Source organism: Rhinoderma darwinii, chromosome 1 (genome assembly GCF_050947455.1).
Source record: "Rhinoderma darwinii isolate aRhiDar2 chromosome 1, aRhiDar2.hap1, whole genome shotgun sequence".
NCBI lineage: Eukaryota > Metazoa > Chordata > Amphibia > Anura > Rhinodermatidae > Rhinoderma > Rhinoderma darwinii.
In genome coordinates this window covers 341,867,828-341,882,978 of record NC_134687.1, presented here as the reverse complement: position 1 = coordinate 341,882,978, position 15,151 = coordinate 341,867,828, and the positions used below count along the sequence as shown (strand labels likewise).

The following is a 15,151-nucleotide window of genomic DNA, read 5'->3' as shown; positions in this document are numbered from 1 at the left end:
ATTTATCAATATTTACTAAAATAAACAAATGCATACCACTTAGACCTAGTTCACACAGAGTTTTTTTGCAGCCAGAAAAATCTGCCTCAAAATTCCTTCAGGAATTTTGAGGCAGATCTTGACCTGCCTGCACTCTTTGCCATTTTTCTGCCATAGCCATGGAGCACCGCGGGCAAATAAATGCTGCGAAAACCGCTTTCTTTGCCTCCCATTAGGTCAGAGACGGAAACGCCTGAAGAAAGAGTATATCGCTTTTTTCTCCCCCGAGCATTTTTTTCCTCAATGGGAGGCTATTTCGGATGTATTTTGGCTCCGTTTCCGACATGGTTTCCGCGTCAAAAACAGCACCAAATCACTCTGTGTGAACTAGGCCTTAGTAATGGTACTTAGTAAATCACAAAAATAACCTGGCCATACAATGAATACAATGACTGCAATGGGTAAAAATACTTCTCCTAACCTGCTGATTTTGCTCTGTCAAAGTTCTCAGTTTATTCATATGTTGTTCTGCTTCCTCAGCGCCTAAAATACCTGCACTGAAAGCCGACACAGAAACACCAGCAACGATGTATGACAAGACCTGTAAAAAGTTGTATTGGATGCCCAGTGAATTATTGCTGTCATAGAACACATATTGTCATAGTGTTTATTTTATGTTGCACCCCCTCCACTTTTAAGAAGTTTACTTTCCAGATACTGCATGCAAAGTAATTCAACATTTAAGGTTTGTGTGTAAACTAAGCAGTAAAAGAGTTACTAAATGTTTATGTAGTTTACATCTATATGTAGATTGTATAATGGTGTCCAATGGTGTATATACAACTTAGGCCTCATGCACACGACCGTATTTTTTCCCACCCGTAAATACTGGCGTAAATACGGGTCCGGTGTCACACGTATTCGACCCGTTTTGCACCAGTATTTGCGAACCCGTGCCCGTAAATATGGGTCCGGTATCACCCGTATTCCACCCGTATTTACGGGCACGTTTTTGGCGGCAAAATAGCACTGCACTAATCGGCAGCCCCTTCTCTCTATCAGTGCAGGATAGAGAGAAGGGACAGCCCTTTCTGTAATAAAAGTTAAAGAAATTCATACTTACCCGGCCGTTGTCTTGGTGACGCGTCCCTCTCTTCACATCCAGCCCGACATCCCTGGATGACGCGGCAGTCCATGTGACCGCTGCAGCCTGTGATTGGCTGCAGCGGTCACATGGCCTGAAACGTCATCCAGGACGTCGGCCGGATGTCGAGAGGGACGCGTCACCAAGGCAACGGGCGGGAGACCGGACTGGAGGAAGCAGGAAGTTCTTGGTAAGTATGAACGTCTTTTATTTTTATTTTTTACAGGTTTATACTGATCGGTAGTCACTGTCCAGGGTGCTGAAAGAGTTACTGCCGATCAGTTAACTCTTTCAGCTCCCTGGACAGTGACTATTTACTGACATCGCTTAGCAACGCTGCCGTAATGACGGGTGCACACATGTAGCCACCCGTCATTACGAGAGCTCCATAGACTTCTATGGACTGTCCGTGCCGTTATTACGGCCTGAAATAGGACATGTTCTATCTTTTTCAACGGCACGGGCACCTTCCCGTGAGAAAACGGGAAGGCACCCGTCGCCAATGGAAGTCTATGAGCCCGTTATTACGGGTCGTAATTACGACCCGTAATAACGGGAGTTTTTACGGTCGTGTGCATGAGGCCTTAGGAAAAGTATGCTCTGCTGGCAAATCCTTTTCCTTGGGTGTCTAAAATACTGTATTTGTCAGAGAATATATTAATACAAAATAGATGTGCTGAACTCCCTACAAGGTGGTCCAGATTGGACAAACCCTTTAAACTAATATTGCTGGCATAAAAGAGCTCAAGCTTTATGATAAATACAAAAACCTTCAGAATACCAAAATAATATAGGGCCAAGGAACAAAGTAAAGCAGCCCAAGAAGTAAAATATATCAAAATGAAGACCTACCTCTTGTACAGTTCGGCTCTGGTCAGAGCTGTTATCCAGACACTCATATAATTTACGGAGAGTAGTGGAGACATGGACTCGATTGTCCGTCTGACTGCTCTGACTCATGAAAGACAGTACCAGGCCCACTCCTAGAATACAGCCTATACTGTGCCAAGGAATGACAAATGAAACCATGCCAAGGAAATATCACAGGCAAAAAAACATACATATAAATCAAGGGGTTTCTTCTATGAGAATAAATATATCTTTCTGTCAAATGTTGATGGCAGTTAAGAGAAGAAACCCTGTTCATATGCCCTATTAAACCACAGAGGAGGGCACTCCACTTGGGACACCCTTTATGAGCCAGAGCTCTGGGGTACTTGAGCTGTCCATGTATTACATGGGCAGCCATTCATCTGAATGGCCAACATGTAGCACTACATATCCCCTACAGAGGCTAATGAAGGGGAAATGAGCAGCAGGCCATATACACCCCGGTAAAATCATTTGTTTGCAGCGAGTCTTGAGAACCAGATCCACGACGATTGTTTGTGATGAGACAACACCTTCAAAGTAGATCTGTCAAGAAAATGTGCTGATCTAGTTACGGTCAGAATATTATCATGACAGGTCCGACTAGCTATTATTCCAAATGGCACAGAGAAATATAGCGCCCTGTGTGTAATATATATTTAAAAAAAACTAACAAAAAACACCGCTACCTTCGCAATGATTGATGGCCGCGGTTGTATATTCCTGTACACATCGGGGATAGGTTGGGCTCATGAATTCAGTAATCCCTCATAAATATTTTTTTTCTGGACTCGAATAGCTATTCAGGACTTGTCATAATACTGTATGCTTACCTTAATTAGGAAGGAATATTTTCATGACCGGTATTTATAAAGAAAAATTTTGGGACCTGCACCTATCTTTTGAACAAGTGTCCACAGAGATGGGACACACATTTTTAAGACATATCCTGTGAATATGCCATAAACGTCTGTCATGAGACAAATCCTTTAATTTCCAAAACCTGCGTTCTATTCCTAGTCATATTTCATTTTCATGGATTATGTTTCTCTTAGGCCTCATTCACACGACAGGGTTTCCCGTCCAGGTGCCGGACGTTCATAAATCGGCCGGCACCCGGCTGCATTAGGAATAATAGACCCCTAATGGGGCTATTCACACGACCGATTTTTTGACGGCCGGGAAAACCGGCCGTCAAAAAATAGGACATGCTCTATTTTCGGCCGGGTACCTGGCCCCCATAGAAGTCTATGGGGCCGGGTAATACACGGCCATCACCGGAATGTGTCCCGAGTGATGGCCGGGTTTTCCGTGGCTTGCACTCTATCTCCTCCTCCTCACAGCGCAGAGTGCATGTGAGGAGGAGGAGTTGATGCCTTTCGGACGAATGGCTACGCTGTACACTGTGTGGCAGGGCCGGGGTGTACAGCAGGCGGAAGGGAGCGCTGCGCTGGCTCCCTTCCCCTGCTTGTTAAAAGCGCCCTGGCCCGGCGACACCTTCCATGGCGCCGCTAGCAGCAGCTGCTGCTACGGCTGCTGTAGCGACGCCACTATAGCAGAGCAGGGAGGTATCTCCCCGCTCTGCTATGTGCTAGCTCCATTTTAGCTCCCTGAAGGAGCGGAATCCCCGTGTGTTCGGGGATTCCGCTCCTGGACAGAGCGCTTGATGTCTCTGTCCATATCTGGGCAGTGACATCAGTGGAAACTCCTGAAGCGGAATCCCCGAACACATGGGGATTCCCCTTCAGGAGTTGCCGCTGATGTCACTGTCCAGATCTGCCCGGCCCAGAACGGATGCAAAACTTTATGCAAACCGGCCGGGCAAAATGGCCGATTTTACCGGCCGACACTCGGGCTTGGGCAGGATCCGGTCGTGTGAATCCCGCCTTATATGCACTCACTCATTTGTGTGCTTTTCATTTAGTGGTCCCCTTGGTTACTGAGCATACTCATACAGTGGTCCTTCAAGTTACAATTGTAAGTTGAAAATATTGTAACTTGAGACCCTAACCCTATGGAAAACTAGGAATTGGTTCGAAAGCCCCCAAAATGTCGATCACAGATAAGAAAAAACGATGATTTAGCAGATGACTGATACAGATAAAGCAAGTTCTCACATATAAAAGTCAGAAATACTGCGGCTGCTGGAGGCTGCAAATCATTTTCTACGATGAGGACAGGAGCTTCTTCAGGAGAATGTACAGTACACAGTGTACCAGAAATATAACATGGAGCCTCCCTCACCTGGTGTCCAGAGGAGCAACCCATCCAAACGCAGGTAAAGAGCAGCAGAGGACATGTAGTACTGTACTGTAGAGAGGCACTATTATAGCAGGTGTTTAACCAGTAAAATGTGCATGATGATTGGCCTATCGCAAGCGCCCGAGATCCAAACCTATTGTGGCATAGTATGTAGAGCGTGGTTTCACGTTACAATGGCTCAGTATAGACCATTGTATGTTGAAAATACTGTAACCAGAGGCCATGGTAACTTGAGGGACCACTGTACTCTCTTTGCATCTTTGTATACTCTGTACTAACACCACCATAATAAAGGTTTGCATGAGGACCATATTTTTCTTGCAAAAAACTGGAGTGGATCCCATCAGAGGAAAGTTGGCATATGCCAAAATAGTCTATTTGGTCGTGTCTAGTAAGGACTGCAGAACCGCTCACCAGCAAGTAACAGCTTTTCTCTTCTACAGCATAACATTTATAATATCAAGCACATTTTCAGTGAACAAAGGCTTGGATTTACTGTAGCGATTTCAGAAAAGACCAGAAGATGGCAGTATAACAAAGTTAATAAGGGCCAACAAAGCAAACGGGCTTGTTCACAAGCAACCATAATAACCTGCAAACACAATGTACACAAGGCAATTTGCTTAAATTGCTACATTCAATGTGCCAAATGAGACTGTGCATGAATTAGAGCACCAATGCCCACAATACACAGGTGGCAAGAGCTAGATTTACCATGAGCGATAACTACAGACAAATCATAGAAAGAACCAGCTCATGAGTATGTTCTGCTTCATTATTAGTATACATGTATAAATATGTATCAAGGGACCTGATCAAGCAAAAACTACTATGATACAGCTCAAAAGGATTCCACTGGGTTTACTAATGTTTAATGATTATGGCTGGGTTCACACGTTGCTGTAATGAGCAGTGTGCGTGAATAAATGTGCAACAAAACTGCACACGTTTTACCATGAATTCCTGCGGTTTTGCAATTTGGTTATTGTCTGCGTGGTTTTTACAGGTGAAACACGTTAAAAACAGGTACTTTACCTGTACAAATAGCGCAGCCAATATCCGCATCGCAAAACTGCAGCGTTGAACCCAGCCTCATTGTCAAGAAGTTACTGATAAACGCATCTGTGTCTGTCTGCAGTTTTCTTATATAAATAAATGGCACATACCATGAAACTGCGGCTAGTTATCATAGACTGAGCTCACCAACACAAATATGATTTCTTACTGATTTAGATCTCAGAACGATATCAGTTTCCCAGAACAACTGGTCACAATAAGATACAGTAAGACCGATCCCCTCAGATCTTGACGATATAGCGCTGTATTCATACTGGTGTTTATAGCTACATTATTCTTTACAGTCTTTTTTACAGAAAAACTTAGGGAATCTTTCTTTAACATCTCAGCAAACAGCAATCTGTTGACTTCTCTTAGCCTACATTTCAGAAGTCTCCATTGCTTGTATGCAAGCACAACAGTGCAGTCTGCGACACTATTTTATCCAATAAAGAAGAAAAAAACGGAAGCATTAAAGAGATCTATTAATATACTTTATTATCCTCATCTAGCGTGCAACAGATTTATAAACAGGCCGCATGCCTTGTTAATGACCCTTCCGTAGGAAAAAGGGGCCCTTAATAAATCTGGAGTTTGGCCCGAGCTCCATGTTTTTCAATGAATTTATGGTTTATAAATAGCGTTTTTGATAAATCTGCTCCAATATATTCCGCTAGTGTCTGTTATCCTTCCGGTCTGACCTATTTACTAAATGGATCCGTAATGGGCATTTAAAAAAGAGAGTTAGCATCACTGTTAGCAAAGAGATGATTCTAGCACTAAAAGGGCAAATGCAAAATGAATAATGGAAACGTGTCCAATGCAAAGTTCCCTCTATAACAATTGCCAATAACAGGAAAAGATTACATGAGTGGAAAGCAGGAAAACCTTCCCTTTAGAAAAGGTTCTCCTTTTGTGTTCACATGGCTATTACTGTGCTCTAATATTCCTTGTACTTACTTGTATTCCAGGCTGGAGTCAAAGCAGCAGCTTTCCAGAGCATCCAATGATTTCATTATTAGCAAGTTCATTTGCTGCCCAGAAGTATCACTGCACAAAAAAACACAGACACAAGGACAGACTTTCACAAATACTATAGTGAATACGAACATGAAAAAAGACCGCCTTCTTACCAGTAACATGCACCAATAACTAATAAACTTCAAGGAGTTTTTAAATGACCCCATACATCATAGTCCCTATACCATACCTCCCAACCGTCCCGGATTCAGCTTCACAGTCCCGGATTCCGGGGGTATGTCCCGCTGTCAACAGTATCTGCGTCCTCAGGACGCAGATACAGTTGAACCAAATGCTGAAGCAGGGAACCATCAGCTCCCTGCTTCAGAATTAGTTCAGAGCAGAGGGAGCTCCTCCGCTCGACGAGTACTCCCCAGGCACAGCGCTACTTTAAGCCCTGTGCTCGGGGAAGTCCTTGACATCACTGTCCATATATGGACAGTGACGTCAGTGGCTACCGATTTACCGGAATCCCCGTTGCCGATGATCTGGCTGGGGATTCCGCTCCTAGATAAAACCTTTAAGTTCACTGTTCATATACATATTTAGACATTGTCGTCAGGGGCCCCCCCTGGAGCGGAATCCCCGGCCAGAGTTGGCAACGGGGATTCTGCTTTAGGAGTAGCCATTGACGTCACTTTCCATATATGGACAGTGCCATCAGTGCTTCCCTCTAGGAGCGGAATCCCCGGCCTATGCTTTGGCTGGGGAATCGGCTCCTAGAGGGGGTCCCAATGGTGCTATCTACAGAGGGGTGGCGCTATCTTCAAGGGCGGTGTGGCATTATCTACATTAACACTGTGGCACTATCTACATGGGCACCGTGGCACTATCTACAAGGGCACTGGCACTTTATATGGGGGCACTGGCACTAGGGGCAGCTTTGGGGGCAGCTATGGCGCATTATACTGTATGGGGCAGCTATGGGGGAATTATGCTGCATGGGGGCATCTGTGTGGGGATTATACTGTATGGGGGCATATGTGCGGGCATTATACTGTATGAGGGCATCTGTGTTGGCTTTATACTGTATGGGTACAGCTATGGGGGCATTATACTATATGGTGTCAGCTAGAGGGCATTATACTGTGTGGGGACCGCAATTTGCCATTATACTGTGTGGCCATTATACGGTGTGGGAGGCACTATGGGAGCATGATATGGTGTGGGCTGAACTGGGTGTGTATGGGCGGGAATTGGGTGGGCTAGAGGTGTGGCTTGAGAGAGAAAAAAAAATTGTGTCGGTTGTCCCTCTTTGTGATACTTAAAAGTTGGGAGGTATGCTATACTGTACACATTCTCATAACTGTAGATATACTATTTAGTGATTTTAATCTACAAAAGGTCTCCATGACAAATCTGCAAGCGACAGAAAGTAGAAGAGAACATGTCAGTAGAACCTCTCCTCAGGCTTTTCACGTGAAGCTTTGTAATCATATCCCAGCATATAACAATGTACATTAAAGGACCTGTTACAATTTCTTCTAGTGCTTCTTCTTTAAGTGGCATTACCATTGTATACACAATCTATAGTTGAAACAAGAAAATACTGAAAATGATATTGAATCGAAGAAAGGAACTGCAGCACTCAAGATAATCCAAAGAAGTGTATTTGATTTATTCACCAAGCATAAAAACACTTGCAACGTTTCAACCCATGAATGGGTCTTTATCAAGCATGGGTTGAAACGTTGCAAGTGTTTTTATGTTTGGTGAATAAATCAAATACACTTCTTTGGATTATCTTGAGTGCTGCAGTTCCTTTCTTCGATTGCATATTGATTGTCTCCCTTGGACCTGGGATTCTTTGCTGCGTGCACCACCCATGTTTGGGGAGTTGTCCTTTCACACTGAAAATTATATTGGTTATGTCGTAGAAAAGTAGAACTGAACCAAAGATAAACTACGTAAGTTCCCACAAGCCATTTCATCTCACCCTTCCCCCAAAATTCAAAAAACGTAAGTTCTTAGTATGCAGATATTCCTGTGCACATGGTATACCTGACTTTCTCCTCACACAGACGGGAGATAAACATTCCTAGTGCAAGTCCCATATGAACTTGAAGGGCTTGGGAATCATCTGCTTCTGGTCGCCCAGGTAATCTAGCAGTCAGAAGGTTGAGAATTTCCTCTACTTTTTCTTTAAAAGACACAAGTACTGGAACCAACAAAGACAAGGCTGTGGCAGCACAAGACCGGGCAATGACACTGGCAGTGTTCTCTCCGGAGTAGGATTTCTGTAATATGAAGAAATACATTTTATAGTGCTGTTTTAATCTCTGTTGCAAATTATAGAGACTTAGTTGTTAAAGCATAGATATTGTTACAAAAAAAAAATACCATTCTTTAGGCAGCATTAGATACAGATAGGATTTATATTTCGTGTCTGACCTGTGTCTTGGGGTCTTTTGTCATTCCTATGCTTGCATTCTGAAAATACACATGTTCTCTCACCATGCCAGCAGATTGGGCGGTGTAAGAGCTGTGTGCTCTAAGCCAAATCAGATGTCTCCCAAAACTGCCCCTGCTCCCCCTGAGTGCATGCAGTCACATATACACTAAGGAGAGAGAAACTGCAGCTGCATCCCACCTCCTCCCTCCTAGTCTTCTCCTACCTAGGCAGTGATAAGGTTTCTGGATATTTAAAGACAGCCTGCATGCAGGAAAAGGTTAACTACAGGCTGCTGAAAAGTGAGAAAGATGCCACTTCAAAGTTTTATGTATTCACATGTACTACTAGGTTATGCAAAAATAAAATAAAAAGAGTGCTCTCTGCCTGTGTGACATTAGCTCTGCTAATATATCAATGAACCAAGAAGCTCAGGTTGAACAGAGCTATAAATTTCTCCCAGATAGTGATACAGATTTGTGAGAGCATAGAACAAAATGAAATGGTAAGGGTGTGTTCACATCAACGTTAGGGTTCCGTTAGACCTTTCCATCGGAGGAACTCATCAACAGAAAGGCAAAACGAAAAACATTGATTTCAATGGTTTTGCTTCCATTGTTAATGGTTTCCGTTTGTCTCCGTTCCGTACGGTTTCCGGTTTTTGTGGAAACTGTAGCGTAGTAGACTGCACTATTGATAGGAAGCATTACAATTGAAATCAATGGTAATGCAAACTGAAAGCTATGGTTTCCATTTATGGGTTCCCCTGACAGAAAGGTCTGATGGAACCCATCAACGGAACCCCGACACTGATATAAACAACGCCTAAGATGAATAATTATTTTAAATGAATCTGTGGAACAGCTCATGAATGGCCATATCTTGTTTATAAACATACCATTGACCCCTTCCCGACATTTCTCGTATGTATACGTCATGGAAAGCTAGTGCTTTCCGCATTTTGCCGTATCCATATGACAAATGGTGGACACTGGCTCAGAGTCGGTGCCACCATCCCCGGGTGTCGGCTGCATGTTACAGCTGACACCCTGGGGTAATGGTGGGAACCGAAGTTTGCTCCGATCCCCGCCATTCACCCCTTAAATGCAGTGGTCAAAAGAGATTGCTGCAGAATAAAGTTAACATGTAATTTATAATGCGTGGTGAACGGTGTATAAAAAAACCGAAAAAAACAATGTGAGAATTGCTGTTTTTTGGTCATCTTACATCCCAAATAATAGGATAAAGTCATCAAAAAGTCGCATGTACCCAAAATAGTACCAATAATAACTACAGCTCGTCACGCAAAAAACAGCCCTCATGCCACTACATCTATGAAAAATCTAAAATTAGTTAAGGCTCCAATAAGTCAGGAAATAAAAAAATATGCAGTTGTGCGGGCCCGAGGGGAACATTTTTTCTGTTTCAAGAGGCAAATTATCAAGGCACTAAAATTAGGGAACCAGGAAGGGCAGGGCCCAAACATATCTGCTGGAAGCGAGGGTGCCCGTATTATACCAGGACAACACTTTCCCAGCAAAATTCCCCAAACTGCAAAGATGCAGAGAGTGGACCAAAAGGGGGATAAGGAAGGACACCATTTATCAGTGTGACACTGGCCTGTGCATAAAGGAGTGCTTCACAGCGTAATACACATCTATGGATTATTTTATTATTTGTTTTACCCCATTAATATACCATCTGACTATGCCCCTGATCTCTGCCCAGCTTACATTTACCTCCATATTATAAACTGAAATACCAGTAGAACTCCAAACAAAACTACTACCAAGCAAAATCTACGCTTCAAAAGCCAAATGGCGCTCCCACCCTTCTGAGCCCTACAGTGTGCCCAAACAGCTGTTTACTTACACATATATGGCATCACATACCCGGGAGAACCCGTTTAACAATTTTTGGGGTGTGTGTGTCTCCAATGGCACAACATATTTGCCTCTGAAATGGCATATCTAGGGAAAGATTGAAAGTTTTACTTTGCACTATCCACAGCGCAATCATTTATGAAAAAAACATGTGGGGTGAAAATGATCACTACACCCCTTAATAAATGCCTTGAGGGGTGTAGTTTCCAAAATGGGGTCACTTCTCAGGGGTTTCTTTTATTATTATGCATCCGAGCCTCTGCAATTGTGAACCAATACTTTGTATGATACTCTTTCACTCCTGAGCCTGGTCGAATGTTCAGGCAAAAGATTAGGGCCACATGTAGGGTGATTCTACAACTGGGAAACACAGCATAATAATTAGAGAACGGTCTTGGTATGGTGGCACAATCTGGACACCATATATTGGCATATCTATGGGAAAAATCAAATTTTCGCTCTGCAACATCGAGTGCACACTAATTTCTGCAAGACACCTGCAGGGTTCACATGCTCACTACACCCCTAGGTGAATACGTTGAGGGGTGTAGTCTCCAAAATGGGGTCACTTTTGGGGGGTTTCCACTGTTTTGGACCCACAGGGGCTTTGCAAATGCAACATAGCGACCAGAAACCAATCCAGCAAAATCTGACCTCCAAAAGCCAAATGGCGCTTCTTCCCGTCTGAGCCCTACTGTGTGCCCAAACAGCAGTTTATGACCACATATGGGGTATTGCCGTACTCGGGAGAAATTGCTTTACAAATGTTGGGGTTCTTTTTTTCCTTTATTTGTTGAGAAAATTAAAATTTTTAAGCTAAAACTACGTTTAATTGAAGAAAAAGGATTTTTTTTATTTTCACTGCCCATTTCTAATAAAATCTATGAAACACCTGTGGCGTTAAAATGCTCATTACAACCCTAGATGAATTCCTCAAGGGGTGTAGTTTCCTAAATGGAGTCACTTTTTGGGCGTTTCTACTGTTTTGGTCCCACAGGGGCTTTGCAAATGCGACATGGCCTCCGCAAACCATTCCTGCTAAATTTAAGCTCCAAAAGCCAAATGGCGCTCTTTCCCTTCTAAGCCCTGCCGTGCGTCTAAACAGCCATTTAGGACCACATGTGGGGTATTGTTTTACTCGGGAGAAATTGCTTTATAAATGTTGTGGTGCTTTTTCTCCTTTAGTCCTTGTGGAAATTAGGAAAAATTCGCTAAATCTACATTTTTATTTAAAAAAAAATGTGTATATTTTAATTTTCACAGCCTACTTCCAATAATTCCTGCAAAAAACCTGCGGAGTCAAAATGCTCACTATACTCTAGATAATTTCCTTGAGGGTGTAGTTTCCCAAATGTGGAAACTTTTGGGGGATTTCAACTGTTTTGGCATCGCAAGAGCCCTTCAAACCTGACATGGTGCCTAAAATATATTCTAATTCAAATCCTCTAGGTACTCCTTTGCTTCTGAGGCCGGTTCTTCAGTCCATTAGCACACTAGGGCCACATGTGGGATATTTCCTAAAACTGCAGAACCTGGGCAATAAATATTGAGTTGCCTTTCTCAGTTACAAATATTTTTTTTTTTATTAAAAATGAATTTCTGCAAAAAAAAGGTAAACATTTTATTTGTACATTTCACCACTACTTTGCTTTAATTCCTGTGAGACGTCTAAAGGGTTAAGAAACGTTCTAAATGCTGTTTTAAATACTTTGAGGGGTGAAGTTTTTAAAATGGGGTGATTTATTGGGGGATTCTAATATATAAGGCCCTAAAAGCCACTTCACAACTGAACTGGTCCCTGTAAAAATAGCCTTTTGAAATTTTCTTGAACATGTGAGAAATTGCTTCTTAAGTTCTAAGGCCCCATGCACACGAACGTGCTTTTGCGGCCGCAATTCCCCCGAAAATCCACGGGAGAATTGCGGCCCCATTTATTCCTATGGGGCCATGCACACGACCGTGGTTTTCACGGTCTGTGCATGGCCCCGAAGCCCGGACCACAGAAAAAACGGGCAAGCCTCATTATTGTCGTGTTCTGCGGACTGGGCTCATTGAAAATAATGGCCGCGCCATGTGCACGGCCTGCGATTTGCGGGCGGCTGGTGGCTGTCACTCCGTAGCCGGTCAACCCGGAAATCACGGCCGTGCACATGGCTACGGTCGTGTGCATGAGGCCTAAGCCTTGTAACGTCCTAGAAAAATAAAAGGATGTTCAAAAAAACAATGCCAATCTAAAGTAGACATATGGGGATGTTAATTAACAACTATTTTGTGTGGTATAACTGCCTGTCTCATAAGCAGATACATTTAAATTTAGAAAAATGCTAATTGTATTGAGCAAATTTTGCCAGTAACATAAAGTACAATGTGTCACGAGAAGCAATCTCAGAACCGCTTGGATAGGTAAAAGCATTCCAAAGTTATTACCACATAAAGTGACACGTCAGATTTGAAAAATGAGGCTCTGTCAGGAAGGTCAAAAGTGGTCAGGGGTTAAATCACCTATAGACAATTATTTAGAAGTGATTAGGCTGTTCCTAACATCCTTAGCAGACCAGGTTTCAATTCACATGTGTACTAGCAATGATACTAGTTCAGTTCCTTGAGCGGAGTTTTCTACTTGCTAGATACATTTGCATCTATACAGAAAAAAATTATTATGGACGGTTTATAATGAAATTGAATAACACATGCAGAAGAAATGATGCATTCATTAAATCAAAATAAGTTTTCTAGTCCACGAAAAGTTACTGGGTCAATAACTCGTAGACCTCATGAGTTCCACAACAAGCAAAAAACTGTTTTAGTGGTGGAGAAACGGAAGTACAAATGCTGAAACTTCATGAATAAATGATATTAACAACAATATAATATAAAATCAATTTGCACAACAGAAGCACTAAACAGAATGCATTAGCTGTGCCACCTCGATAGACTCTAAGGCTGGCGGGCAGTTCATGGCAGAGAAGACAGCATTGATGTAACTGCAGATACAAAGCAATATTTCCAGCATAGCCCATAGCACCACTATAATATACCAATGTTTTCTCATTTATTTGTATATTGTGCTCCACGATAAAGTTCATGAAACTTGTATTATAGCTAATGAATATCCTCAATATTATTTAATGCTATAATTGTTGTACGAACATTATTTGCAATAATTGGAAAAAGTTCCACATGGATATTAATTCCTATCACTGCAGGTATCTCATATATGCGCATCCTAAGGGTATGTTCATACGCAGAGTCAAAAACGTCTCAAAATACGGAGCTGTTTTCAAGAGAAAACAGCTCCCGATTTTCAGACATTTTTTGTGCCACTCGCGATTTTCGCTGTGTTTTTTACGGTCGTTTTTGGAGCTTTCTTCACTAGTCTATGGAAAACGACTCCAAAAACATCCCAATAAGTGTCCTGCACTTCTTTTTCGCGGCCGGTTTTTTAACGTGTAAAAAACGCTCTGTCGGAACAGAACGCCGTTTTGCCATTGAAATCAATGGGCAGATGTTTGGAGGTGTTCTGCTTCTGATTTTTCGGCCGTTTACGGCACGAAAAACGGCCGAAAATAGGCCATGTGAACATACCCTTATAGCAACGTTGGTCGGATGAGGGGCAAATCTCTCACCCTAAGGCCTTATTTACACGGACATGTCCGTTTTGCACGCGCAAAGAACGCTGCGTTTTGCACGCGCAAAACGTCCGTGTGGCATCAGCATATGGTGTGCGGCTGCGTGATTTTCGTGCAGCCGGCATCATTATGACACTCTGGTTTTATGTTTACAAACAGAAAAACACGAGGTGCTTTTCTGTTTTCATTCATTGTTTGTGCTACTGTTGCGCGAATCACGCGCGCCACCCGAAAGTGCTTCCGTGTGCCGAGCACGATTTGCACGCACCCATTCACTTCAATGGCTGCGTGCTGCGCGAAACACGGGCAAATATAGAACGTCATGAGCTACATGCAGCGGACATACGCTGCGTGAAATTCACTGACAGTCTGAACGGCCCCATTCATTAACATAGGTCCGTGCGACGCGCATGAAAATCACGCGCATAGCACGGACGTAAAAAACGTTTGTGTGAATAAGGCCTAAGGAAGAGGAGCGTCATTCCCAAAATGTGTTAGTTAATGGTTGACGTCACAAACTTAAGAGTTGCTCAGTATAAATGCTCCGTACAAACAGAGAACTGCTACCAAGTGTTGTGAGTAAAACAAAGGAAATAGTACATGTTGCAGCAATCATCCAATGCTTATTAAAAAGATTAAGGCCTCATGCACACGACCGTGGTGTTATTCTGGTCCGCAAATTCCAGGACCGTGTTCCGTGGAATGTCATCCGCAGTTCATCCGTATGTAATCCGCAGTTCATCCGTATGTAATCCGCAAAAATGCGGATGAAAAAAAAAAAAAAAGGACTTTTAAACAGGATGCCAAAAGCTTGGTCAAACCCCCTTTAGAAGGTCACATGATCCGCAAATCCGCAAACTGCGGATGACACACGGCGGTGTATCCGCAATTTCCACGGGCCCATTGACTTCTATTGGCA

The 15,151-nt window shown here is 42.9% G+C and overlaps 1 protein-coding gene across 4 annotated transcripts in view; it reads right to left on the bottom strand.

Moving 5' to 3' along the window:
• FOCAD (focadhesin) overlaps positions 1 to 15,151 on the bottom strand; it is a 407,831-nt gene that overhangs the window by 53,838 nt on the left and 338,842 nt on the right. For all 4 annotated transcript variants that reach the window (XM_075825910.1, XM_075825919.1, XM_075825901.1 and 1 more), the window contains 4 exons: positions 8,333 to 8,568; positions 6,272 to 6,361; positions 1,976 to 2,123; positions 461 to 580 (listed from right to left, as the gene is read on the bottom strand). In XM_075825910.1, the coding sequence (XP_075682025.1) occupies positions 461 to 580; positions 1,976 to 2,123; positions 6,272 to 6,361; positions 8,333 to 8,568 (594 nt within the window). The remainder of the gene's footprint in view (positions 1 to 460; positions 581 to 1,975; positions 2,124 to 6,271; positions 6,362 to 8,332; positions 8,569 to 15,151) is intronic.